Raw genomic sequence first — 26,164 nt, 5'->3', positions numbered from 1 at the left:
TAAAATGCACACAATTCAATTCAATTCAAAGGGCTTTATTGGCATGAGAAAACATACGTTTACATTGCCAAAGCAGAAAGAACTAGAAAAAGTGCCCTTCTGGGCACAGGTCTCCACCAGGATAGGAATGTAGGACATTGCAGCTTGCCTTCATCTGGTGTTGGATAAAAGGGCAACAAAAGTAAATTAGAGGTAAAAACACTTTTCGGCCAGTTATAGCGCCACCTTGAGGCTGAGTTGAAATTGTTCTTGTGGCATTTCTTCCTCGGCCTAGTGGGAATGTGCGTGCACAATTTCACGGAAATCACGCGATGTGTTCATGATTTGCAGCATTTTGTTTGGAACTGAGCACTCCTGTGAACTTTGGAAGCCAATCTTAACCAATCAGGATGGAGTGTGAGAAATCTGAAAGACCCGTTTCGTTGAATGGCTCTAGAGAGACTGTGTACCAATTTGCGCGATGTTTGGACAAAATCTGTAGGTGTACTGTGCAAAAACTTGTTTTGCACAAAGCGGCCTCCTGGTGGCGCTATAACAGGCCGTTCTGGAAATTTTGGGGCAGAGGTTCATCGTTGGCATCCAGGGAGTGTGTGTGCAAAATTTGGCATCGACCGGGTTAACGGTGGCCGAGATTAGCTGCTCACGGACGGACGGACGGACGGACACACACACACACACGGACGGACGGACGGACGGAGTGCAAAACATACTCTCCCCCCATGCCTTCGGCCTGGTGGAGACAACAATACAGCAATACATACACTTGGCCTGTAAAACAGATCCGATATGCATTTGTTTTCTATTTTTCTATTTTTTCAATGTAATATTTTTACATGTGCTAATTAGCTTTTGAGATTCTGTTGAGAACTCTGACTGTACATACAGGAAATAGACCAACTTCTGTTTGGTTTGTGTTGCTAGGCTTGTCTCTATATTGCCCCCGTCTGTGTTTTATCAGTGCACGCACTCATCTGGACACTCCACCCTACCTTTTGGTATGTTAAATATCAGGGCTACAATAACGTTCAATAACGGATACCGTGCTTATGTTCAATATCTGCCATCTTCTTCTTTCTCATATATATATATATATATATATATATATATATATATATTTGTACTGTCCGTCAGTGTACCACTCCTACACATTGACTCACTTTGTTTTCTCACTCATTCTTGCCATCATATATCTCCCTCTCTTAGTTGTCTTTCAGCATTCTTTTACTATTCATTACAGAGTGCCCTCCCTGACCTTTGGACCAAACACTCATTTACCCACTTCCACTCCCACTCTTTACTGGGGTTTAGTATGCTCACTTGCCTGACACTCCCTTTTAGACACACACACACACACGCACACACACATACTGTACATACACACACCCTTTGATCAATGTGTGTTGAAGGTTTACCAATCCCGGCTGATAAGGCCCGTCACAGATCCAACCTGAGTCTCCTTTTGTGTGATGGGCGTTCCTCTAATTTCTCTGTATTTCTGTTCAACACCATGTCTCTCTCTACCTAACCTCTCTGTTTAATCTGTGCATTTGACTCCACATTTCCTCTTTTGTTCTCGCTGTGTGTGTGTGTGTGTGTGTGTGTGTGTGTGTGTGTGTGTGTGTGTGTGTGTGTGTGTGTGTGTGTTTCATAATTCATATCAGGTCGAGTCTATACAAGACAGTTCAGATCATTATCACTGCTGCCAGCCAGTATAATGCCAGTTAAGTGCATGCTTATATCCTAGTCACTCTGTCAAGCATATTTAAATTATTATTGTGATTATTTTTAATTATTTTGTTCAAGGGATGGGGGATGTGAGTGGCAGCAGAACAGGCATATTATTGACACCATATGAATAATTAAATGTATCGACAACTCCAACACGCGTACACCTTTAGCATTGGTGGTAGATGGATTGAGATGTGCATTTAGTAATTATGTTAGTGCCATGCACTTCAACTGCGTGTGACCACACCTGAGCAATGAATGGTTGCATTTGCTCTGCCTAAGGGCCGATTCATACTCCTATCTTACCGCTGTTTCGGCGCTGTAGTGCCGAAATGATTTCGGCGCGTCAGAAATGTTCAGTAGCACCGAAGAGCCGACTTTAGGACGGTACCCCCCCAACCTTGCATTTTGGACCACTTCCTAACTGCCGGGTGTCAGACAGTGTTTGGATGTCTGGCACCTCGGGACAGTAAATTACGTCAAAACAGGACCACGGCAACTCTGTCCACCTCTCTCGCTCTCTGAAGGCTCTTATCAGCGCCAGCGGCCTGCTGCTCCTCTATTCCTCTTCCTGCCTTGTCGCTGGAACTACTACGTGGTGTAGGAGTGCTGACAATGCTGTCGCTAGCCACTCAACACCCTGACGTTGTGTCTGAGTGTGTCACTTGGGTTTACGTGTCCCCTAATGATATCAGTCAGCAAGAAGATAGTTTGACACTCGGCACAAATAACCTAATGGGCAAGTCATGTATGTGTGTGTGTGTGTGTGCACCGTTCCGGCTGTAGCAAAGGAAGCATGACAGTGGGGTAACACCGAGAACGGTGGCCTGTGATGCAGGTGTCGCTATGGGCCGGAGGTGTGAGGTTGCGCGTTTTCCCATGTAAGTAGATGGGGAAAGTTTAATTCACCAATAAAGTCATTATTAATTTATAATTGGTTAAATGGGAAAGGGGGCTTCGTTAAGACCTCCATAATATTATGGGCAATGCCTGTGTGAAAATTTTAACAAGAAATGTCGACCATCTGAAAAGTATATTGATGTATGTAGTTAATTCTTGGTCTGGGCTACTTTTGAAAAAATGATTTCATCAATGGGGCGTGGCATGGAGGTGATCAGCCTGTGGCACTGTTGAGGTGTTATGGAAGCCCAGGTTTGCTTTGATAACGGCCGTAAATTAATTTGTATTGTTCAGTCTTATGTCTCACACCTTCCTCTTGACAATACAACCTAGATCTAGATAGACCTATCTGTAGGGTTCAGAGTTGGCTGGTCAGTTAAGCACAGCAATACCATGGTCAGTACACCAGTTACTAGTATTTTTGGCTCTGTGGGCAGGTGCCAAGTGCTGCTGGAAAGGGAGATCAACATAAAGCTTGTCAATGTACGGAGGCACTTTCCCCGTGTATGGGGATTTTGAGTGAAATGCACAATTCCATAGTTAACTGAGACCTTCGGTCGCAATAATCTTTTTTTTCTTTCTTTTTTCTTTTCTTTCTTTTACAAAAAACCTTAATATTGATATTGTGGTGAAAAAAGCAGAACTAGCGAGAATCTACAAGCTCATAATGCGTCAAATCTTTACACTTTGCGCAACATTTTGAAAGTGTAAAATAGAAAAAATGACAGCTATGCCATATAACGTCATTAAGATAAAATGTCCAGACTAGTCTTCAAGATATAGCTATAAAATCAATACATTCCCCAGCCTGTGTGCATTGTTACGCTCGTTATCTTACTTCACTCAAAGCGGACGATGGATTTAATTCTGATGCTCTGTTCCAATGGACTTTGAGACTAGTGGACAGAGATTTGATGAAACACGGAAGTTGTACTGCAGTTGAAATTGTAACTCTTTCTCTTTTGAGATTGTTGGGAACTGTGAGGGATTCTTTTCCCCATATCACTGGAATAACAGGTCGGTAAGGGCATGACCTGATCCACACAATAATATACTTGTGTGGGTGCATGTTTGTGCATTTTTCGTCACCTGGAGTGCATGTATGTGTCCGTTTGTGTCAGTGGTCAGTGCCGTCGATCTGTTTGTGTGCGTGGGTGGTATGCGCGTGGCATTCCTTTCCCATACAAACTAATAGCTCTCCTCCCTCGTCTTTGTGATGTTTCATGTCAACAAACACAGAGCCAGTGAATGGTATGCTGGTGACAGAATGCCACAAGGTCAGAGCACAATTTAATCTGCATACAGGCTGGGAGAATCAGGGCGGGTAAAGGAATAAGGTGATACTTTTTACTCTCATCTTCCCACAACAACAGCCTTCTGTGTACTGTTGGGCAAATCGGTCAGTCCCCAGCCGGATGCTCTAGTCTAGACTGCTCAGTGTCCAACAGTAGAATACTGTGGTGCTAGTGCTGAGCAGCTCGCAGGTGTGAATATCTACTGTATGAATAATAACGTCAATTAAGGTGTTTTGATCTGAATGGTCTGTAGTTAAAGTACAGTTAAAAATAAACATATTCCCATTTCTTTGAGACATTTTTCCTGTATGGGAGCCGATGTGAAATACTGCATCTAAGCCTAATAGCCTAAGAGCGTAAGCACTTTTCAGATGTAGCAACAGAGGGAGAGGCTGAGAAAAGGCCCTAAATTGTAAAAAGGAAATGCACTCTGCATTTCTACAGTATAATGCTTTGTTATTCAAAGTGCTTTTTGGTGTGCGTTACATCACCCATTCACACACACCCGACACCCAACAGTGGAGACAACCATGCAAGCCACCACCCTGCATGTCTTGCTCAAGGGCAATTTGACACAGACGGAGTCAGGAGGAGCCGGGGATCGAACGGGGGTCCTTCCAGTTCACAGACAGCCACCGCCAGAGGCTGCAATAAGCAAACTGAAGCTATGAACGAGCATAGCTTCAGTTTGCTTATTCCAGTCTGGCAAAGATACAGTATTTAGTGTGGGCCATGCTGTGTTGACATCAGACAACATTAGCTGATAAGCTGATTTTCTAGCTGAAGTCTGCTCTGACTTGTTAACATCAATTAGCGGTAAGCTCAGTCCAGTTTTTGTAGATCACCTTAAAAACACCTCGGCCCTAGAAGAAAACACCACAGTTACCACAGTGATTGCACTTCAATACCCATGTCTAACCAATGACTAGTCTAAACTAAGTATGCACCCCATGTTTTATTGCAGAACTGGCTTCAATAGGAGAATCAACTGCCCATAGCTGAGAGGTGTACACTGCAGCAGATTGGATAAAGCTTACTATTTGTCTTAGTTCCCGTTTCTCTTTTCGTTTCTTCCCCTTTCCCATGGGTCACTTAAACATCACGTGGCCTACACTGGGAGAAAACGGACATATCCACCTTGAGTCATTCATGTTGCATGAAAAAAAAATGATGTGGCCACTGGCCAGAGAGTCACTTTATAGAAACATGACAGACAAACTTCCTCTTTGTTGCAGATTGTATAGATCTGTCTGTACTTTCCATTGCCAGCAGCAACAGAACATGAAGGATTGCATTCAGTAGAGCGCATTACTCCACCAACACTATGCAGTTGTCATGATATGCCATTTCCGAGATGTAACTATAATTATGTCATTGTGACCTTTTCCGTGGCTGTCTGTGACCTTTTCCTTCCTTTTTTTACCGTTTCAATTCTAAGATTAACCATATCAATGAACCCAGGCATCCCTATTTTTGCGGGAAAAGAGGTTTGAGCTACCAGACATCCCGCATGTTGTTTCCTTACCATTGTGGTAAATGGTGAGTGAAGTTCTGCTAAGAGAAAGTCTGTCATGTCATGTTAGTGAAGCCCAGCACCACATAGTGGGCTGACTCGGTAGTGTTTGAACTCTGGAGACCCCAGCTGACAGTTCATATGTCTCTCTCTACTGTCTGTCTCTGTCTGTGTGTGTGTGTGTGTGTGTGTGTGTGTGTGTGTGTGTGTGTGTGTGTGTGTGTGTGTGTGTGTGTGTGTGTGTGTGTGTGTGTGTGTGCGCACACACAAAGGAGTCAATAAATTCTAAAAGTGACTCTCCTGTGACTAGCAGTAAGTATGTCCCCTGTGGCCCCGGCTTCCTCTGAAATATTGACTCAGCTCTGTAGGGATCTCAGAGAGGGGTCACACACACACACACACACACACACACAGACAGACTTTTCCATTGCATTATTTTTCCATTCCCTGTATTGCCACATTAATGTCTTGGCATGCAATGCCTAAGAATGTTAGCTAGTAATGATTATAGATGTAATTACTGTACTGGGTTGAAATAACACATGGGACATGGAGCATATTTCTGAGATGCATCCCAAAGGAACACACACAGAATCTTCTCTCTATATTCACAGTCACTTCTCTCTATATTCACAGTCACTTTATTAAATTAGCATAAGCCAACAAAATTAGCATAAGCCAACAACAGGACCCCCCCCCCCCACACACACACACACTCTCTCTCTCTTTTAATTGCATGCGATGGTGTGCGCTGGCTGACACCAACTCTGGATCACCTCCCTCCTGTCTGCATCAGATCTCAGAGCTCCGCAGCGCCTCCGTCCCCTCATAGCTGTGCCTTGGGTTGTCTCCCACAGAGTCAATACCCTTGCCGTCAGTTCAGGGTGCCTAACACAGTAACACAGTGCCCAGACAGCCAGCCTCATCCCTCTCTTCCTGACTTGGTCCTCCCATGTGACATCAAGTGCCATTCCTAGCGTTCTTGTGTAGACACCATCCAGCGTTTCCCGCTGTGTTGTGAGTGTCCATGTCTCTGCCCTATACAGCAGTACTGATTCTGGTGTTGCAAAAAAAATACCGTCTCTCGACGTCATCTCCCGTCTCAGATATCCATACTCTCCTCGTCCCATACAAGGCATTCCAGGCAAGTGGACCTTCAGATCTTGTTCCGTCGAGGCAGTCCAGGCACCCTCATCTATGAGTTTTGTTTTGTTGGCACTGAGCGTGACGTCATTGCCACGGCCATGCTACAGTATTGTATTGAGAAGTGTCTGTTTCCACCAGCAAGCTAAGGACCACCGGCCTCCAATGCTGTGCGTCTTAGCCAGAACACGGCGGTGAGCGTAGCCTCATTTATATACTTTGTCGCACCATGAAAATAACCGCTCTACAAGTGCACAATCGCATCATCCGCGACCCGTTGTGAGCTTGTAGAACGGCTATTTTTGGCGTGTGATTAATTCCGCCGTACAACAAATTAATCCATGACTGCCTTCCCTGGAGACTTCAGAGAGTCCAGACTAAAATATACAACCCCCCCTCCCTCCCACCAGTCTGTCTCCCTCTTGCGAACATGACATCATGGACTCCTCCAGTAAGCCGGGACTCGGGAGACAAATGGGTTTACTCTATGCTCTATTCCTGTGGTCAAACCAAGGTCAGGTTAGGGAATGTGTAGAATGTCCCTGTGGCACTCTGCCAATGCCGTCTACTCCCCCCCCCCCCCCCCCCCCCCCCTTCCCGGCTACGCAGGCTGGCATCAAGGACCCACTCCTAAAACACTTCAGATCCTGTTAGGTTCAGTAAGCCCTCTTCTCTACGTGTCCCGTCCACAGGCCTCTTCGTGGAAGCGAAGGATAGCCGATTGACGGCGGACCTGTCATTTCATCCTGGATCACAATGGGCCTTAAGCAGAACAGAAACGAACATTAGGAATGTGTGCGTGTGAATGTGTGATTGTGTGTACTGTAGTATAACATTATGACGCTTTTCGGTCAACAGTGAAGGAAGGTCCTAATTAGGGCTGCAAGCCTGCAGCTGCAACCATAAATTATTTACGTATCGATTATTCTATTGCTTACCCTTTGTGTGTGGACATGCTGTATATGCAGGTACTTGGCATTTGTGTGTCAGGGCGGTGGTGAGGGCATTATCCTGCTCCACACGGGGCCTTCTCTACCCCCGAGACAGCTGTGACTAGTGTTCCGTTCTGGCACTGGCATTAATAATTCAGCCTGCGTCCGCGGCGCACCATGGCAGCCTGTTTGCTTATTGTGGACACAACCATTCAGCCAGAAAGTCCCGCAGCAACATTTGTACTGTTGATACACTATTGATATCAGTGATAAAGTGCCAGGTGAAGAGTTCATTATTGTGTCTAATAAGTGTTTGTTTATGTGGATGTGTGGCACACAATGTGTGTATGAGCACGTGTGTGTGTGTGTGTGTGTGTGTGTGTGTGTGTGTGTGTGTGTACTAGTACAGTAAAAGACATGGCCAAAGTCCACACCCAGCCCTACCTATTATGACCTGTAACCATTAACGTGCTGTTTGCGGTGCAAGCAGAGGGAATTGGAGGGGAGGCGGGGTTAGTTAGGAAAGGGCCACTATCAGATGTAGTCAAAAGTCATAAATGTTAGCCGTCAGGTAGTTGACATACTGTAATCCACAGGCTTGGTCCAAATCACATGTTTTAGTATCACATGTTCACATAAATCAACAATGGTATCTGTTTTGTGCAAAATAAGAATGACGATGATGAGGAATAAATGAATACAACGTCAAAACATGTCATGATATACTGTATGTACCCAGAACCACAGCCTCAAGGCCTGGACAAGTAGGCTCTGGGAGTGGCAGGCAACCAGCAAACAACAATGGACACTAACAGCCCTGTTGCCGGTCTGCCTATTACACACAGAGAACAGCTGTGCATACACACACAGGCAAACCTACTTCCACATTATGTGTATATTTTGCACATTTATTAATTATATCGCAGCACCTTACAGCTTACACACACCACACATTATTATATTATTTCAACATATCCCACACTCACGGGCACCTCATAATATTTTGAGGTAGAAGGCACCTCACAGTGTTCAATTGTTATTTGCATTAGACTTTAGGTATTTGCTGTCTTTTCTTTCTTTCTTTCTTTTTTTTGCTTAATTTATTTTTTGTCTTGTTGCTTCTCATATAAGTATCATTATGGGATATATAACGATAAAATCTGGAATCTTGAATCATAAACCAAGCATGTCGGTGCCAGCTATATTTAACAAATACACTTTGAAAGGATTTTACTTGCCCTGACTTGACTCTGTCTTGGATCATTGAACCCGATGGGTATGCATAAAATAATACAAAAGATTGTGACGTGTACTGTCTAGTCTAGTGTCTAGGATTGCAACTATCGATTATTTTCTTAGCAAATATTCTAAATATTGCGTTTTCGATTAATTGAATAATATTGAAGCATTTTTGTCATTCTTTAAAAGGTTTCATGGATCGACGCGTTTGTGAACAAAAAAAACATTTTTGCATCGATTAGTCTGATTAACCACTTAAGCCTTGTTTTATACTTCATTGCAAAATAAAGTATTGTATTTTATAAAAATTATTTGAATCAATTAGTTCTATTAACTGTTGCACCTCTAATGTATACTATGGTATGCTAATATGCTTTGAGATGCTGTTTTAGACAAGCTTGCCATTTAGTCGATTGAGTTGACATTGATCCAGGTTTTTGCTTGGTGGGTTGATAGATATATAGATTGATTGATTGATACTCCAACTAATGCCCGTCTCCATCTTGCTCCCACTTAGGAAAATCCCATCTGGCCATTGTACAGAAGGTGAACAACGAGGGGGAGGGAGATCCGTTCTACGAGGTGCTGGGATTGGTCACGCTAGAAGATGTCATCGAGGAGATAATCAAGTCAGAGATCCTGGATGAATCTGATCTTTACAGTGAGTGGCCTATTTGGCTTTGTTTGTCACAGGCTGCTTGATCGCTCAGCTCGCCGAGAACAGTATTGTCAATTTGTCACTGGTCATTGCTTTATCTTTTGATTAGGACTACCAGATGGTTATGTAATACTGGTAACATGTTGAATTAAGACTCTTGTAAAATGATGGTGTGTTGTCTGTGTCTGTCCAGCTGATAACCGCCACAGGAAAAAGGTGCCGGCCAACAAGAATAAGAGAGATTTCTCGGCCTTCAAGCAGACCGAGGCCGAATCCAAAGTTAAGATCTCTCCTCAGCTACTGTTGGCCGCTCATCGTTTCTTGGCCACAGGTGAGTAAAAGTCATACGCAAAAGGGTACAACATGCATGACTGTACCACATTTAAAGTGTTCCAACCAGTATTTCATTGAAGTTCCACTACGCATTTAATTACATCAACACGGCTCGGTGTGCCAGAAAGTGATTGACGCAATCTGCACATCCGACAAAAAAACAGCACAAGTCCCTACTTGCTATTTAAAGCTGAGGTTTCTGCTTGCATGTTTCCTCAGGAGCCATATTTAAGGTCTGAGCACCAAGTATGCTTGTACGTGCTTAGTGGCAAAATGCGACACGGGCATCAGGCCAACGGGATGTAAAGTCTTCCCTGCACTACAAATCAATTGAGCGTGTGGACTGTTGCCATCTGTCAGGTCCGAAAGCGGCGACTGGCAGGAGCCTCCCAGCGGAAGCTAGCATGACGTAGCGCTTTATAGTATTCTCTCTCTCTCTCTCTCTCTCTCTCTCTCTCTCTCTCTCTCTCTCTCTCTCTCTCGCGCGCGCGCGCTTTATAGTATTCTCTCTCTCTCTCTCTCTCTCTCTCTCTCTCTCTCTCTTCCTTCCATCTATTTCTTTGTGCTGCCTTTTCTCCTGTTCCTGATAACCTCACCCTAAACCCAGCTGTTTTCATCAAGTTCTTTTAACCATCAACTTTGAACTTTATGAACCCCTTCACACCCAGTTACTGTGTCTGCATAAAGACAAAGCATGACATGACAGTTTGAACGATGTTTGATCAGTCCGTAGATGATGGATGCCCTACCTTTCCCTCTAGATTCTACAGTAGAGTATAACACAGCGAGTACTGTAGTACTGTGAACCCCCGTGTGGGTTCACTTACTTCACTCACACTGATTGTGAGGTGGAACGTGTCTTTGTCCCCGATCCAGGTGCGGCAATTGACCATACGAGCCCTGGCTCCTCCAATCACAGCACCTTGCCAGAATTCAACAGGTTGAATCTTAGGTTTGGAATAGTGTTTTTGCTGTCTTCTGACCTTGATTCTGGCTCTCTCTATCTCTCGCTCTCTCCCCCCCCCCCCCCCCCCCCCCCCCCCTCCTCTCCTCTTCCAGAGGTGACCTTGTTCAGCCCGTCTCAGATTTCAGACAAGGTGTTACTGCGGATTCTTCGCCACCCTGATGTGATCCAGGAGATCAAGTTCAACGACAGCGACAAGCGCTCAACGCAGCACTATGTCTACCAGCGGGGCAAGGCTGTGGACTACTTTGTCCTCATCCTACAGGTATACAACATGTTTGGGTTTGGGTGTGGGGGGAGGAGGCTACGGCTATGCCATACGCTACCCATGTACTGATTTAGCTGATACATCTATACAGGGCTACTGACATGAGTGAGGACAGGAGGATTGAGTGTTAGGAGCCCCCGGTGCCTCTACATTTCCCAGACAGCCTACCGGTATATCCACTCGGCTATGTCCACCGACTTTAACAGATGTCACTAGTCTGCTTTGTATCAGAACTCGGAACACTTTATTTTTGTGTTATTGCCAGTATGTAGAACATAAAGGAATTTAATTTTAGTCAAGCTGCGTCTCGTGAAACATACGTCGCTACGTTACGTTATGTATGACAAATACAGTTTACAAGGCAAGGTGGAAAACCTACAGTGTATGTGTGCAGGGCATGCAGGACTTACAGACAACCAGGAAGTAATACATTGCAGTGAAAACTGTCCATTCGGTGCACAGCATTTCAGCAGTTGTTACAGTCTGGACACTTGGGTGAGGTTTCTTTTTTCTTTCTTTTTGATAGTTTCAGGAAAGAAGCAGCAACGGGCTTGTACAATGGCCAGCTCTGCAGAGTTTTCCTACAACTTCTCGGTCGACTCATACTGTAGTTTGCATGTGCGTGGCACCTGCATGTGGGTGTGCCTGTGTGTGTTGTGTTGTGTGTGTGTGTGTGTGTGTGTGTGTGTGTGTGTGTGTGTGGTGCACTCACCTGAGCGTATACGTCACACAACATCAACAGGTTGGTAAGTCAAGTCTGCAGCAAAGCCAATCACCTCCACAAGGAGATTAACGGTCTTAGAGAGCCAGATTTGGTCTCTGTGCGAAGTTAACACCCCTGCTCCTCTTTTGTACTGGGACTGACTGAGCATGCTCGTATCACAATAACACATTTAAGAGCTGAGGCCGACTCTACCAATGCCTTCTAAATCAGTAGTTTTCAAACTTTTACATGCCAAGGGCACCCAAATTGATATGTATTTGGCCGCGGACCCCACCATCGGAAAATGTTTTGTACCAAGGACCTCCAGAAGAGAAGATTTGTGTTAATGGGTTTTAAAAAAAAACGGCGGGGCTCCACTGCAGCCATTGGGCATAGCGTCGGTGTCAACGTAATCAATAAAGGGTGCTCCACTGCCAACGTCGCGTTGCGTTCGGTGGCTGTAATCCCCACCGGTTTATTTTTTGACGCCGTCCGAATGCAACGCAACACAGTTGGTGGAGCTTTGGCATTATACTTTCGGCCTTGGTGTCTGACTGTACCGCGGGCTGTTCACATTTCTGACTAATAAAGTATTCAGTCAATCAAAAAAGAAAGCTCAGCCAGCCTCCTCTGGTAGGGAAGAGGAGGGGGGGGGGGGCTTTTAAGACAGCTGTGACCTTGGTGTTGTGGTGGTTTGTTACCGGGGCCCGAAAGGACCCCCTGCTCTTTGTTAATTGATCTCCTTTATGGAAGAGGGTCGGCAGAAGGGGAGGGGCATTATCAGTCAGCTGTCGATAACACTAATGCCACACCATACGCACACGCACACAAACTCTGCATAAGCACCATCGAGCACTCCATCAAACCATCAATAGCCTGAATTAATCCATATAGCCAATACCTGTTGTGGACATATAAACAAGCACCCAGATTACTGTTGGTGGGGAAATATGCTTTTGATCCTACCCTTGCTTATTAACACACACACACACAAACACATTCTTGTTTTCCCACGAAGCAGTGATGTCATTGTCCCTAAATAGTCATTAGCTAATCCAGAGCTTCAAACACCCTCCCATCTTTGTGGAATCTTCCCCATGGGAGGCAGGATATTGTACATTACAAATAATCCATTGAGGGCATTTAGTGTAAACATGCAGTACGTGGAATGAGGGAGGATTACACATCTTCCATTTTCACTTACATTATCTGTACCATAACATGATGCCTAGGCGGGTCTCTCTCTGGATGGGACTCGGCTTGTAGGATCGTTCTTAACGTCATAATAAAGGTGCAGTTTGACTCAATTGTACAATTACCAAAATGTCACACGTTTGTCCTGTACACAGTGTAATGTTTACCAGTACTGCAGGATTGTTTTTTTGAAAACAAAGGAAAGGGTGACGGTTGGTGGGGCTGAAGGTAGAGCGGGAGATGTATTCCGACGGAGGACAGAATATTTCTGGTTTGCTAAACCCTTAGAGAGGATACACAGTCTTTTGATAGAAGGTCCTGTTTGTGTGTGGTCATTTCTAGGGCCTATTTTGAACTTCATGGCATTTCTAGGGCCTATTTTTTATTTGAACGTAATGAGATTTGTGCCTATTGGTTATGTTTCCACTGCTCTTCATCATGCGTGCGTACGTGCATACAAATGTGCGCATCAGATGATTGCGTGGGAGGCTGCAAGAGACAAGAGACTCATGAGAACCAGGAACTTCATTACAGATAATTCACTGTCCACCCTAAACTTTATTCCACTCCTATTATAGCTCTGAATGTGTGCATGTGTGTGCACATGTTTGCGTGTGTGTGCACGTTTCCTGGCAGTGACCCCCACAGCGGGCAGACTAGAGTGTGTTTGTTTACGAGCAGTGTGATTCATTGGCCTGGCTATAAAGATGCTGTGTTATTCTCCCAGAGCAGAAACAGACACACACACACACACAGTGTGTGTGTCTGGAGAAAAAGGCCCTAGATAACCACAGTTCACTCTACTATGTGTGCAACACAATGGCCTTAACAGATCATTTTGATCACCACACCAGCTTGTTGCCGGATCCGGGGGCCAGCCAATTCGAGTCCCATGTCCCTGACTGGCTGGCTGACTGACTGAGTTAGAGTCCTCATTATTGAGTGTATGCTTCAGTCATCTCATCCCTATAAGCATGGTAGAGCACTCCGAAAGTATAGACTGAGTGATGAAGTTTCATCATTGGTTGGCTGGTTGGTCTAGCAACTATTATACTAGTAGTAGCCCATTGCAGAGCATTTGTCCCTCAGTGGTATGGGATGAAGTCTCTCCTCTGTTGGCCTATGAACTAGCCCCCTCTAGGCTATGGGACCAAAAAAGCTTGGGACCAATGTCGGCTTGTTGGTTTTGATTTAATTTGACATAATTTCACCATTAAAACATCTAGCTTAAAAGTTTTTTTGTGGGTTTCCATCGAGGAAAGGATTTCTACGTAGTTGCTACCCTGACACATTCAACAATCGTGGCCACCACTCTCACTATCTTGTATCCATCATTTCAAAATAAAAGCCCTCCAGTATTTCACAATATCCCCACTGGCATATATCCGAGTCTGTCTTAACTAGGCTTGCTTAACCCATTCAAACCCGGGAAAGCATTGTTGGGCTGTTCGAAAAATAGCAGATCTACAAGCTCACTGCAAGCTTGTACATCTGCTATATTTGAACATTTTGGAAAAATCTTGAAAGTGTAAAACTATTGATTTAGAAGGCAATGGCATTTCTTAATGGCCTAATCATGTTTTGACTGTAGCACGATGATTCTGCACGGAGAGAGAGAGAGTAACATGACGTCACTTGCTGCAGTAGCATGTGAGAGTCAGGCCTGCCCTTACGTGACTCTTCCAGCCCACATGCACACACACTCTCTGTTTAGCCCCAAAACGTGGCAGGCTGATGTTGATACTACTGACACGACACCTGAGTCACACATTGACTTTTGTTTGTGCGCGCACATGCACAAAAGTGTCACAGTGAGAACTGACAAGCATGTTGCAGGGAACTGTAGTTTTCTTCAGCCAGTTTAACCACCTTCATTTTATGATTTTGATTTGTTAACGTCTTGGTTAAAAGAAAAGCACGGTTCTCAGGGAAACGTCAAGAACATAAACGGTATTAACGTTGTGTGACTTATTTCCATTGTGGTCATGTGTCGTTGTGCATATAGCCAGGTCTTTGTGGAGGATAACTAATGCATAACATAACTGAGAGGGTTGGGAAAAGTGGAAAGACACACACACACACACACACACACACACACATACGACACACACACACACACATGACACACAGTCACACACATGCCTGGTCTTTGCAGGAGAGTGTGTGGTATGAGGCAGGGCCCCCAGCGCTTCGCTTATAAGTTATTAAAAACCTGACATTAACCCCTGCAATGGCTCCACATGGCTTCACATGCACGCACGTGTGGTTCACACTCAAGCAAGCGCACACACACACACACAAACGTATCCCAAGGCTATGTGCTCATCTTTCCAATCGTCTGGAAAGAATTCAGTGTTGACCTTAGCTTGTATGCTACCTGTACCCGGAGCTCAGTGCTGGAAGGTGCTTGTTTCAGTAGCAGCAGGTTCCCATTGTTCTTTCCAATCCTACAGGCCCCGTTCCAATACCACCACAACCTTCCCTCGTTCCATCCAATCCTACAGGCCCCGTTCCAATACCACCACAACCTTCCCTCGTTCCATCCAATCCTATAGGCCCCGTTCCAATACCTCCACAACCGGCCCTCGTTCCATTCAATCCTAATAGGCCCTGTTCCAATACCTCCACAACCGGCCCTCGTTCCATCCAATCCTATAGGCCCCGTTTCAATACCTCCACAACCTGCCCTCGTTCCATTAAATCCTAATAGGCCCCGTTCCAATACCTCCACAACCGGCCCTCGTTCCATTAAATCCTAATAGGCCCCGTTCCAATACCTCCACAACCTGCCCTCGTTCCATTCAATCCTAATAGGCCCCGTTCCAATACCTCCACAACCTGCCCTCGTTCCATTCAATCCTATAGGCCCCGTTCCAATACCTCCACAACCTTCCCTCGTTCCATCCAATCCTATAGGCCCCGTTCCAATACCTCCACAACCTGCCCTCGTTCCATCCAATCCTATAGGCCCCGTTCCAATACCTCCACAACCTGCCCTCGTTACATTCAATCCTATAGGCCCCGTTCCAATACCTCCACAACCTGCCCTCGTTCCATCCAATCCTATAGGCCCCGTTCCAATACCTCCACAACCTGCCCTCGTTCCATCCAATCCTAATAGGCCCCGTTCCAATACCTCCACAACCTTCCCTCGTTCCATCCAATCCTATAGGCCCCGTTCCAATACCTCCACAACCTTCCCTCGTTCCATCCAATCCTAATAGGCCCCGTTCCAATACCTCCACAACCTGCCCTCATTCCATCCAATCCTATAGGCCCCGTTCCAATACCTCCACAACCTGCCCTCGTTCCATTCAATCCTATAGGCCCCGTTCCAATACCTCCACAACCTGCCCTCGTTCCATTCAATCCTAATTACCTTGTTCTATGACTTCCACAACCTTGTTTTTTTCTAAAGCGGAAGGCTTTTTCAGTACGAACAATACAATACGTTTCAATACTTTTGCAAATGGTTGTCCCTTAATTAACGACAAATGTTTAAATAATGTTGAATTTTGCATTGCTTACAGTACATACATGGGAACCTTTATTACTGACTGTGCCTAAGAATTGTTGCTTAATGTTTATGCTTTTTTATTATTGATATAGATCTTTTTAGCTCTGATATCAACGTATTTGTAGCTGTGCATACTTAGTGGAAGACAAAGTAAGAATGTGTATTGAAAACATTCTAGGTTTTACTATATATACACAGTATAAAAGTAATAAGTTCTTGTATTGCACTGCGTTGCGTTGTGAGCTTATATACTTCTATTTTTGAGGTTTTGCACACCTACAGGCGACAGGTGTGTAGGAGAGGGTACGGTGCCCAAAAATTAAAAAGGAACAAACATAAAGATAGCCTGATGAAGGCAGCATAGGCCGAAAAGTTGCTGTTTCCCTAAATAAAAGTTGGAGAAATGTTTTTAAATGTTTTAATTGTTGCCTCGAATGACATGGCTTGGCTGATGTCCTGGTTTGAGACTTTGGGACACCCATTCCCCAACTGAATGCCAGTAAATCCGGAATTGTTGATGATTCATTCCACTTGAACTTTGGCCCAGACCCACCTAGGCACAGTATTACTTGTCTTAGCAGAAAACACATACACACACACACACACACACACACACACGCATGAACTTTCTTCAGGGAGGGTTAGGGAAATGTAAATGCTGTTTATATGACAATAGCAGCCCCACCTGGAGGAGAGGGAAACTTGCTGATTCATCCACGTGGGTCTTTAGTGTTGTTGTTCACATAGAGACCAAGACTTCCTTATTTTGGTGTAATAAGACATATTAGGGAACTATTAAATCATGCATACCGCAAACACTACCAACCATAGATGTTCCCGGCTTGCAAAGAGGAAACAGAAAATACAAGTTCCCTTAGAACTTGTATTCAGACTTGGATGGTTACACCATTACATACAAAGTCAATGCAAAGACAAGAAGTTGCGCGAGCGCCGCGAGCGGGTGCGGTGCGACCTGGCGCAGCACAAACGGGACGAACCGAGGCGAATATTTAAATTCAAGTGTTGTGGCCATGTGTCAACGTCTACATTTCTCTGTCCAAGTTGGTTCCCCTGTGTGAGGCGTGGCATGGGCTGCCCATGTCAGAGTTTCCTATACTGTTCTCTGATTGGCTGTCATTGGGTGTGGTGCGTGGCGGAGTGGCCCGGCAGTTCTCCCCGTTGAGGAGGAGAGTGGTCTCATCTAGACTGCTCTCTGGTCGTGGGCGCGTCCATGGGGGGTGATGTAGATGGATGGATAGATACCTTTATTGATCCCGCGGTCGTCCAGAGGCAGCACAGCAGTTAAGAGTTACAGGTACATAGTAAGGGAAGTACTGTCGTATACAGCAATTCAAAGGCAAGAAAAACAATGGCTAGATCCAACTAGTCGCAACTCTTTGCTATACAAAACAGTTTAAAGACCAGTCCACACCAATGCAACTCCTTGTAACTGCCATTGGGGATAATGGATACAACACACGTAGTTGCATGTTGCAAGGAGTTGGCGACTAGTTGCATTGGTGTGGACTTCGTTTTTTAGGTTGTTGGGTTTCAGGTTCGGGTTAGGCTGGCTGAGCAGGTTAAGTAAAGTGTACACATTTGTTTTGAAAACAGGTTTTAATGTCCCAACAAAGCTAGTGGAGACAAACCTGTGTGCAGGCCTGTAACGTTATGTAATTACTGTAGGTACATGACTTGGGCCTTCCACCTCAGTGCTGAGGGCAGGCTGTATTGGCAAAGCTTGGTTAGTGGCTGAGCAGGGCAGGTTGAACAGGTCTGGCCAGACACCCTCTCTGGCTTAAAATTATGCTTCATTGCGCTCCGGTGAAAAAATAGCCGATCTACACAAGTCAAGATCAGGCTTGTAGATCTACTATTTCCGGGCACACGACTGTATAATCAGATTTCACTCCTGTCTTCACCTTGTTTCTATTCTCTTCTCTCACCCACCTGACCATCCATTTAAACACCTTTGTGTTGAGTCTTGTACACTACTGTCCACTCAAAGTATACACAGCCTTTAGGATGGTGCAGGGGGTCAGTTTGGTCAGTTCCTGCTGCCTTTTATAAAATGGAACACCATAAAACATGTACGAGAGAGATAGAGAAAAGCACCACTGACTGACCCCAGGAGGCCAGTGAGCAGCTGATGGTGATAGCCTCATCATGTCCATAGTAAAGTCCTCTGTGATCATTTTACTGTCCACGGCACGTAGTGGACATTTATGGGAGGAATTTCACCCAGCTCTTTTATACGTGTAAACTTGTGATGTGACAATTAAGTTGACGTTGAGGACAAGATTTATCATGTTTTTGAATAACCTTTGACACGTTTCTAAGAACAACGGGTCCCTGGGTTATGCATAACGTTGCTCGCTGAACAAGGCATCTCACAACGCGTCCTATTTGCCACACACCGTTGAGCGTGTGTAGAGGGTCGGCTGTTTTCAGTGAAAGTACACTGTAAATCGGGGCTTCAGTTTCGCCATCCATGCTCTTTGAACTTGGCCTTCTGTCCTTTTTAGTGGCAGCCACGCCTGATGCCATCAGCAGAACTTTCACAGGCTGGTCACAGGCTGATATGCTGTACCTCAAGCTCATTAACTTCACTCACCCCTTTCTTTACGTATTCTCAGGACCATCATTTCCTCGCTGTCTCCTATTTGGCGGGGGGGGGGGGGGGGATGGGGGGGGGGGGGGGTTAGCGTGGATTAACTGTGCCCTCCGTGTTGTTGCTGCAGTTCACACATTCCAGTGGCCCCGGGGCCAGCCAACTCTCTGTACCAACACGGAGGCCCCCGCCCTGCCTAGTCCCCCCTCTCTCTCTGTCCAACCCATCTATCCACATCTATCGTTCCATCTCTTCCACCACGCAAACATTATTAATGTTATTATTATGTCACATTCAGCTTTCAACCTGACATCCGGTATTTTGGGGCTTGTTGTCGTCGTTATAGGCAAAACGTTTCAAAAAACATTTGATTTGAAAATGGCAGATCCTGCAATGCGTCGTCGAGCATTAATGTACTTGTAGATTGGCTATGTTCGTCATCATGCGTCATCTAGTTCGATGTATAAAGTATAAATACGCTCTTTAGCAAAGATGCCGTATATATTTGGCTCTGTCCGTATGTCCGTCCATCCGTCCCTCCACTGCTACTCAGCAGCCGCAGCATGTACTTTTTGCCCGCCATGATGCAGGAGCATACTGTATGCACTGCTCACCATTTATTTATTCATGTGTATAATGAGTGCTTATTAATCAGGTAGGTTGGCAGTAGGTTGGTGTTCGGCCATTGTTGTAACATGGGCTCCACCTGTCTGTCTGTCAGGGCCGAGTGGAAGTGGAGGCCGGCAACGAGAACATGAAGTTTGAGACGGGACCCTTTTCTTTCTACGGCGTCATGGCACTCAGCGCCCCCACGTTGGGTAAGTCCTCTCCTCCTCTCTTCTCCTCTACTATCCTGTCCTCTTCCTCTCCTCTCCTCACTACGTTCTTGGCTACGGTTGCAGTGCTTCTGCTGCCACCTGCTGCCAAAGGGATGTCAGTGGTTTATGGTTACATGTGATTATGTTGTTGCTATGCTATTTGGCAGAAACCTCATCTAAATTAAAGCCCTACTTGATCACACTACAGCGTCACACAAAAGCATCAAAAGTAGCACATCCACAAGCTCGAAACTCACGCACGCACGCACGCACGCACGCACGCACGCACGCATGCACGCACGCACGCACGCACGCACACAAACACACACACACACACACACACACACACACACTCTCACTCACTCACTCAAATAACCTTTACTCATCTTTCCTCCTGTCTACATTGTAAATTCAAAACACGACATCTGATCTGATGTTATATGTAACATTTAAGGTAAACTAAATAGAACTTTGTATCACATCGAGGTGTGTGTAGGATGGTTCAACGAGGGCACTGGGATGCTAAAGGCCTCCGTTTGGGCTGGGTGGACCGGGGGGGGGGGGGGGGGGGGAACTCCTTTGCTTAAAAACTCCTTTGCTTGATGACTCCCCCCACCCCTTGTCCCCCCCCCCCCCCCCATTCAGTTCTGCTGTGATATGTGATGTGTGCTTCTATCTGTTCCCTCTCAGGTGTTACTTTGCCCTCCTGCTTCCAACTTGTGTCCATTTTATCTTGTCTGTCTGTCTCTCTCTCTCTCTTTTTCTCTTTCAACCTGCTGTCCCAATTTTGGGTATTTGGGCAGGAGAAAGTCAAAGATTTAAATTAAAAACAAATGTGTGAAAAAATAAGTTACAGCCACGTAGCTGGTAGATCGGCTATTTTAGCCATTCCACATGGGTGAACATTAGCTGCAAACAGCTGATCTACAAGCTAACAGGATGCTTTGTGAGCTTGTAGATGGCGGGGGGTCAAAGTAGTGGACCAGGTATAGAGCCCTGGGGGACCTCAGCCCCCCCCTTCCCCCCAGGTTACAATGCTCACAGTAACGTATGTGTTTCACATCCAACAACGGTCCCGGCATTTGAGAAAGCCAGTGGCGTCCTCTGTTAATGTTGCACCCATCTCGAGGGGAAATGTCCACAAGAAACTCTTGTGAGGCAACATTATTTTCCCCATGCATGCATGACCTCACCCTCTTTTGAGTTTTGCCTGTCTGTCATTTCTGTCACTGACTCTCCCTCCCTCTTCCCTCGCTCCTCTCCTCTCCTCTCTCCTGGTCCTGGTGGTCGCTGCTCTGTTCTTCCCCTCTGTTCCCCCCCCCCCCCCCCCCCCCCCCAAGACCTCTTTCCTGTCCCCTCAGTGGCTACGTACCGTCCTCGTCATCTCTCTCTAAAGAGGTTTTCTCTGTTCTCTCGGTTGCCAGGTAACCTCCGGCATGTCTGGGTCCTTTTTTTAATGCAGAGGATGAGGTGGGAGGGAGGACGGGGCTTACTCTTTTGAGCAAGGTGGGGCTGGCTGGGACTGGTAGCGAGGATTGGAAGGTTCAGAGCTGAAGGAATAAGCAAGCATTTTGGCTAGTTAGTTCTTTGAAGAGTCGTCTGTGTCGGAGACCCCTGTGCTTCCAGTAGTTTGTAATGCGGGGGGTTTGTTACCATAGTTGAAGACATCACTATCAGCAATTATGCAGCCAATATGTCCCCATTTTTTTTTTAAGTTTAATGTATATATACTTAATAAGAAGTTATGTTTTTTGTTTTTCAAATTTGAGTTCAAGATTTTGCAATTTGTTACCCTTTTTATTTATTAATCTTTGATAGAAAATATATATCATCGGGGCTCTAGGTCGCTCAAAAATTGGGACGGGTAACGGAACCAAAACTCTGTCATTGGCCGGGTAACTGGTAGCAGTATATAGGAGAGACACAGTGGTGACGTAGGAACACATCCCCTCCCTGGTAACTGGTAGCAGTATATAGGAGAGACACAGTGGTAACTGGTAGCAGTATATAGGAGAGACACAGTGGTAACTGGTAGCAGTATATAGGTGAGGCACAGTGGTAACTGGTAGCAGTATATAGGAGAGACAGTGGTAACTGGTAGCAGTATATAGGAGAGACAGTGGTAACTGGTAGTAGTATATAGGAGAGACACAGTGGTAACTGGTAGCAGTATATAGGTGAGGCACAGTGGTAACTGGTAGCAGTATATAGGAGAGACACAGTGGTAACTGGTAGCAGTATATAGGAGAGACAAAGTGGTAACTGGTAGCAGTATATAGGAGAGGCACAGTGGTAACTGGTAGCAGTATATAGGAGAGGCACAGTGGTAACTGGTAGCAGTATATAGGAGAGACACAGTGGTAACTGGTAGCAGTATATAGGAGAGGCACAGTGGTAACTGGTAGCAGTATATAGGAGAGGCACAGTGGTAACTGGTTGCAGTATATAGGAGAGGCACAGTGGTAACTGGTAGCAGTATATAGGAGAGACACAGTGGTAACTGGTAGCAGTATATAGGAGAGACACAGTGGTAACTGGTAGCAGTATATAGGAGAGACACAGTGGTGATGTAGGAACACATCCCCTCCTTGGTAACTGGTAGCAGTATATAGTAGAGGCACAGTGGTGACGTATAGGAACACATCCCCTCCTTGGTAACTGGTAGCAGTATATAGGAGAGACACAGTGGTGACGTAGGAACACATCCCCTCCCTGGTAGCAGTATATAGGAGAGACACAGTGGTGACGTAGGAACACATCCCCTCCTTGGTAACTGGTAGCAGTATATAGTAGAGGCACAGTGGTGACGTATAGGAACACATCCCCTCCTTGCACAGCAGATTGGCAAATCAAAGAGCTCATTTGCCAAAATGTCGGGGCACACAAAGAAAAAAGCACTTAACATATACAGAAGAGGGTGGAGAAGGCTAGGACAACACCAACTAGTGACATAGTTTGTAGTCCGCAAGAGCTCAATGTAGAGTAGACTTGAAACAACTCCTGCACTCTATATTTCAACTCTTCTTAACTTCACCAGTGACCAATTCCAAGTTTAATACTCAAACCTTATCCTATTCTCATTTACCGTGACCGGAAAGGGAAAACGTGGGTGGCTGGGCGTACTGTACAACATATTCAACTTTTACAATACAAGATTCAAGATTCAATCATTTATTTGCCATGTCAACAAGTAATAGGAATTTGTCTTGGTTCATACTCAACATACTGCAGAGACGTTGTAGATGTGGGATAGCCATAGAACGGAGTATTCTATTTGGAATTGGTCGCCGTCACCCCATCCATCATAAGTTCCGAAATGTAACTCACTTCAATGACGTTAGAGTGACGTTGAACTTCGGTAGAACCTTGGGTTGTAATGTATACCTATCTGGTTGTGAATAAATAAGTCATAATCATAATCTGCTGCTTCTGTGATCAATGAACCAAAATGTGTGATTCTATACACCCATTGTATGGTGAAACAGTTCTCAAAATAATCAAATTTCAGCACATACTTAATAAAATAAAGAAAATGGGCAGTTGGGGGCCGGGGCCTATTTCAGTTACTTTATGCTGATAATGATGACTTGGGGTGCCAGAGAACTTCTCTCAGGGGTAAAACAACATGAATACAGCCATTTCACTTTCCCCATATGAAGTATCAGGACAAATGTTTTGATATATTTGCAGAATTTGCTTTGTTCGTGTTTGTTTATGAGACTTTGAGAGCTGCTTCACAATACAATTTGAGTGAAGGAATCCCTACTTCTGGATCCTCAATTACAGAGCACAGAACTAACCGATAAAGATTATCAACAATATTTTGACTTATTTCATGCCTAGGTAGCTAATGAAACCCAAAGTTCTATCAAAGTTCAACATTGATTTAACACAAAGTTTATCTCTCTTATAAAACAAAACATTCATGCTTTTCAACCAAACTTTTGTCATTATCATTATTTTTTAATATCCAGTGGAGGATTTCCCTGCAAATGTCACCACAAGGTGGACACTCAGCAGCCCGGAGTGAACAATGTGTCCCTGAAAATTGCGCAGTACTGCAAATGCATCAGTCATCTTGTTTGGGTCTTTAAAAGTAGGAATTGTCTTCCAATGGTTGTCATTGCCCTAAAAACAACAATAGCTTCACCAGCTGAGGTTAATTTGTGATTCATTGAGCAGTTGAGTCCATAATTTATTCTGACCCCTCCCCTCCCCTTTCTGTCCTGACCCCTTATCTATAATTTATACATTATGGATTATTATTATGGACTTGAACTGTTATTCGTCTCAATTTATTATTCTGAACACAAGAATCTTCCAGAAATCCTCTGCTGGATCTCTAGATTTCCTCTCTTGCATAAGAGACATTGAAGATTGTCTCACACCTGACCTGACGGTAGTAGTCCCAAACTAACCGCTAACTGGCATATTAGACTACATGATTAAATCATTTAGCTAGCCTAACTCCCCAGTTATATATAACTCTATGCTAACTCCAAAGCTAACCGAGTCAACATGTCCAGGTAAAACAGTTTCCTTTGACTCACTGAGACCTCCTGCTGGAAGACTCACACCCATGACTGCTGGTAATAATACAACTGGTTGGTAATAATGCCTGTGTAATGTGGAGTGTATTATGACACTTTGATATGATGCAGTCAATGCTTTGGCTTTGCCTTGCGTGTAAATAAACACGTCGTGCATGACAACAAAAACCCTACTCTTGTTTGTTTACATTGTATAATGATGACTATGAACAGAGGTTGAAAATAACTGTCGCTTGCCATCGTGCGAGGCCATCGGCTGCTCGGAGAAGGCACTCGCTCGGGCGCGCCTCACAAGGCTCAGAGTCAGGACCTCGCTGTCGACTGAGTTAACAAAAAACAAACACTCCTCTTCTCTACTCCAGCCTTCCTTGTAAAATATAGCCTCCTGTAGATGGAATAGATGCAGATGGTGACTATATATCTTTCAGAGGAGACATGTGGTTGTCTACTGATCTACACAGCCTCTCCAGGACAACAGGGGTTGGGGGTTGTCAGCGATGGAGGCAGCAGTACATATGCATGGGGAGAGGTGGCAATGACTAACTTGGGGAGGAAAGCACAAAAGTAGTTAGCCACTTGTGCTTTATTGTAACAGAAATGTGAGTGTGCGGTCCACAAATAACACTTCTTAATTCAACATTGTTGTCATGAAAGACTCAAGGAAAAGGCAGGTGAGATCATCACCCTAAAAGGTCGAAACCAGTTGTGTATTTTCTATGTTGTACAATGTACATAACCAGCCATTTTAGAATATATTTAACTAAAAATCTGCATTCTAGTCGAGAGTGCTTGAAGCTTGTCTCTTTCCATGATTGTACAAACAAACACTTCATTACTACCAGTAGGCTGTCTTGGTTTTATCCAGTGAAGTGAAGAAGGAGCTTTACATGTATGTTCATGACGCTGACACTGAAGTTGATTGTCAGTGCATGCCTAGACATTTGTAAATTAACACCACCTGCTGTTGGGGAAAGTGAAACAAATGGAATGGTTTTTGTGCGCATGTGTGAATGGGAAGATTGAGATGTATCACTCACCATCACTCACTCATTGCCCCCTCTCTCATCTACCTGTTTAACATTTGTTTAGATATTTGGTTTTTGTTATCCCTCTGTCTGTATCTCTGCATCTTGTGCCTACCATAGACTTGTGCTTATGAGTGGTTATATTTGAGTTTCTACGTGCATCTATACATCATTGTAAGTCTAAGGAATAGAGGACTATTGTTTCTCTTCATTTGTGTGTGTGTGTGTGTGTGTGTGTGTGTGTGTGTGTGTGTGTGTGTGTGTGTGTTTAGTGTACTCCTGTCTGTTCAACCCTTCATGACACTATGTATTTGTGTGTGTGTGTTCTCCAGAGTTCCGCTCACCATCCCACGTGAGCGGACTGAACCGCACGGCTTCGCTGAGCGGAGCCGACCGGAGCGAGTCGTTGTCGGTGAGCGGCAGCAACAGCCAGCTCAACAACAGCAGCCCCTCACCGCAGTACACACCCGACTTCTATGTCCGAGCCCTCACCGACCTGCAGTTCGTCAAGGTAGGAACATGTCCCAACAGGTGCACTTTTGATCATATAAAACAACCACAATGTAATGTAATGCAAGTGAATAGCCGTCGTGGCTGCTACCGTTGTGCGGAGCACATGTCTGCAAACGGCAGACAGCCGTTTAAATATTTATTGACTTTGTTATCACAGATGTTTAAGTGAAATTACTTTTCTAGCTGGCTGTACGTCATCACAAACCAGCTAGAAAACATGACAAAAGTCAGTCATGCTAAATTCTAAAATTGTAAACGTT

At 44.9% G+C, this 26,164-nt stretch overlaps 1 protein-coding gene across 1 annotated transcript in view; it reads left to right on the top strand.

Moving 5' to 3' along the window:
* The window catches only part of LOC310872334 (metal transporter CNNM4), a 35,065-nt gene that overhangs the window by 4,131 nt on the left and 4,770 nt on the right, over window positions 1-26,164 (top strand). The window contains exons 2-6 of the mRNA XM_083784113.1: window positions 9,268-9,411; window positions 9,602-9,739; window positions 10,801-10,970; window positions 19,720-19,816; window positions 25,724-25,902. Coding sequence (XP_083640239.1) covers window positions 9,268-9,411; window positions 9,602-9,739; window positions 10,801-10,970; window positions 19,720-19,816; window positions 25,724-25,902 — 728 coding nt within the window. The remainder of the gene's footprint in view (window positions 1-9,267; window positions 9,412-9,601; window positions 9,740-10,800; window positions 10,971-19,719; window positions 19,817-25,723; window positions 25,903-26,164) is intronic.

Source organism: Protomyctophum parallelum, assembly GCF_964188405.1.
Source record: "Protomyctophum parallelum genome assembly, chromosome: 15".
Classification (NCBI taxonomy): domain Eukaryota; kingdom Metazoa; phylum Chordata; class Actinopteri; order Myctophiformes; family Myctophidae; genus Protomyctophum; species Protomyctophum parallelum.
Note: the sequence above shows the minus strand (reverse complement) of the source record. Positions and strands in the feature narration are given on the sequence as shown.